The 2500-nt window shown below is 38.7% G+C and overlaps 1 protein-coding gene across 1 annotated transcript in view; it reads right to left on the bottom strand.

The window, feature by feature from the left end:
- LOC142887621 (alpha-1,3-galactosyltransferase 2-like) overlaps positions 1–2500 on the bottom strand; it is a 6871-nt gene that overhangs the window by 3342 nt on the left and 1029 nt on the right. Inside the window, exon 3 of the mRNA XM_076025404.1 lies at positions 739–876. Coding sequence (XP_075881519.1) covers positions 739–876 — 138 coding nt within the window. The remainder of the gene's footprint in view (positions 1–738; positions 877–2500) is intronic.

Here is a 2500-nt window from a genome sequence, read left to right as displayed (position 1 = left end):
TTATGCTTCCTGTAGCACTTTGAGATTTCTTTATGTAAAGTGCAATATAAATAAAATTCATTTTTATTATTATGATGATGATGATGATGATCATTTCACTAATTTCTTTTCCACATTTCAGCCTTTTCGCACACACACGCAATCCTAAACCGGGGGGCACTTCACCAGAGCACACAGCACCGATACCGAGACAGTTATTGAACCTATTGTTAAATTCAAGCTCACCATTGACGTACCATTAATGCTTGTGTATACACTTGTATGCAAAATATTTCATACAAACAGATCATTGTAGTATGAATGTGTATGTAGAATGTTTGGCCGGTATTGAACTACAAGAACAAAAATACTTCTTCTTCTAATTCTTTCCATTGTTTCAATCCTTTCTTGACCTCGGATTCTTTTAAAGCATTGTTTGTCAGCAACAAATCACTTAAATCACTTAAAACACACACAACACATTTTCTTTTATATATTTCTTTTATATATAGAAAATGTTTTTTAAAGTTTGCTTAAAAGTTGGACGAAATGCCACAGAAATACACTAAATGACTGACAGATGAAATACCTTCACTGCTCCCTTTTCTGTTGGTTCACTTTTCTAAACTAGTTTGTCAGACTTCAGCCCAGAGGCTTTGTTAAATTGAAACTGTGCGGTGGCAAAATTGGGTTGGGCTTCTGCTTGTGACACGCTAAATGCAGCCAACTGTGTGTTCAGGTGCCAATGTGAAAACAAACCTGCCGATAGCAAACACCGTCAGAGCCACGGAAGACCCTGAGTTCTTGTGCATCTGGTCGTAGACCTCAGGGAGAAACATGCCATCCCAAATGATCGGAGCTTTCCAGGAAGTGCATGTTTGGACGTCGGGTCTCGACCTGGAACAAGTAAATAAGATTCCTTAAGACTTTATGCAACATTTTCATGCTGGGCTAATGGTGATTTTCTTTCATGGCAGATTTATTTATTCATTTTATTTAATCCAAAACAAACATCATTCTGTGTTAATATGCAGCACAGCAAATGAGAAAAGTGCATCAGCGTTGCCAGAACAAGGTCACGTAAAAAAAATTCACTGACTTCAAAATGGAGTCAATACAGGAACATGGCCACAACCCACACAAGGCTGTGAAACCACCATCATGAGTCGCAGGGGAACTACCTCACTGTTTTTCCATCTACTGTAAGGCAATGAGAGTTACGGGCATGAATCTTCTGTAAAACTCTGAACAAACGACAATACGCACAAAGAAGATGGGCTACTCGGATGGGCCGAGTGTGAAAACGGGGAATTCAGAACAGGCCAAAGGCAATTGCACAATCACTTTCCCAAACTGCAAACAGTCCTTCTTGATTTTGATTCCACAAAGTGTGTTCGAACAGAGTCAGTAGGCAATGGGAATTGGCATTTTGAAAACATCAATGTGTGGAATGATAAAAACAATGGACTCGCACTCAACATAGTGTGACCACTAACCTTGGAGTCTGTTTGTGAATTAATGTAGCCCGCTAGCACACGTTATTGGAAAGGGAAGTTTGTGTGTGTTTGGGGTTAAGAGTGATAAACTGCACCGTTAATGGCTTTATCAAAAAAAGCCAGCGTGCGACACCACAGTGAAGCATCCCTCCCCTCCAGGCAGTAACGGATGCAGGCTATTAGGACACACAGAAAGTCCCAAAAGGTTCACTAAGCACGCAGAGCAGTGAGATGAGGGGAGTGACACTGTGTTTGCTGAGCAATTTGCTTTTTCCACTTGCAGATGCACCAAAATAATGGACATCTGTCGTCTGCATGCGCCGGTCTGGGGAGGGCGGTTCAGCAACCGAGTCTTCGCCTCTGAGTGGACTTGCAGAGATGGAAAACAACATTTCCGCTTCCAGAGCAGGTGATCTGGGCCGGATCGATAAACTCTGTGTAGGTTCACTCCAGGTTAAACTCGTGCACAACCACCACCGCAACATTAATGGAGTTCTCATTTTGCAATTCGCGGAGGCAACTGTAAATAAGATAAATAAATAATGAGGTGTATATATATATATATATATATATATATATATATATATATATATATATACATATATATATATATATATACATATATATATTATTTTTTTTTTACACTGCTTCGATAAGAAACACATTCTGCAGAAAAAATTCTTAAAAAAAAAAAAGTTTAAATGCAAAATAAGATGTCTGTCTATTTAATATTTGGTTGGGACAGAACCTGAAAGTTGGTTTTCATAGAGGTGGATTCTCAGCAAGAGAAAAAAATTCTTTATTTTGCAAAGGCAGAACTTTGCGTTGGGTATAAAATTATGTACTTTAGGCAGGACTATGATTGAATCGTGTCTTTGGACAATGATTGTTGATAGGAAAGACCTTATTTGTACATTTTTTCTCAAAAAGGCAAAAAATACAAAGTCCTGTCAAAGGAGCAGTGCAAATGGCTCTCTGAAAGACACCAAAGATATATAAACTTCACTTTACACATTTCCATTCAC

The sequence above is a fragment of the Nelusetta ayraudi genome, unplaced genomic scaffold (genome assembly GCF_046127955.1).
Source record: "Nelusetta ayraudi isolate G7.1 ecotype Tasmania unplaced genomic scaffold, CSIRO-AGI_Nayr_v1 ptg000017l, whole genome shotgun sequence".
NCBI classification, from domain to species: Eukaryota; Metazoa; Chordata; class Actinopteri; order Tetraodontiformes; family Monacanthidae; genus Nelusetta; species Nelusetta ayraudi.
The sequence above is the reverse complement of the archived record's forward strand: the minus strand, read 5'-3'. Positions and strand labels throughout refer to the sequence as shown.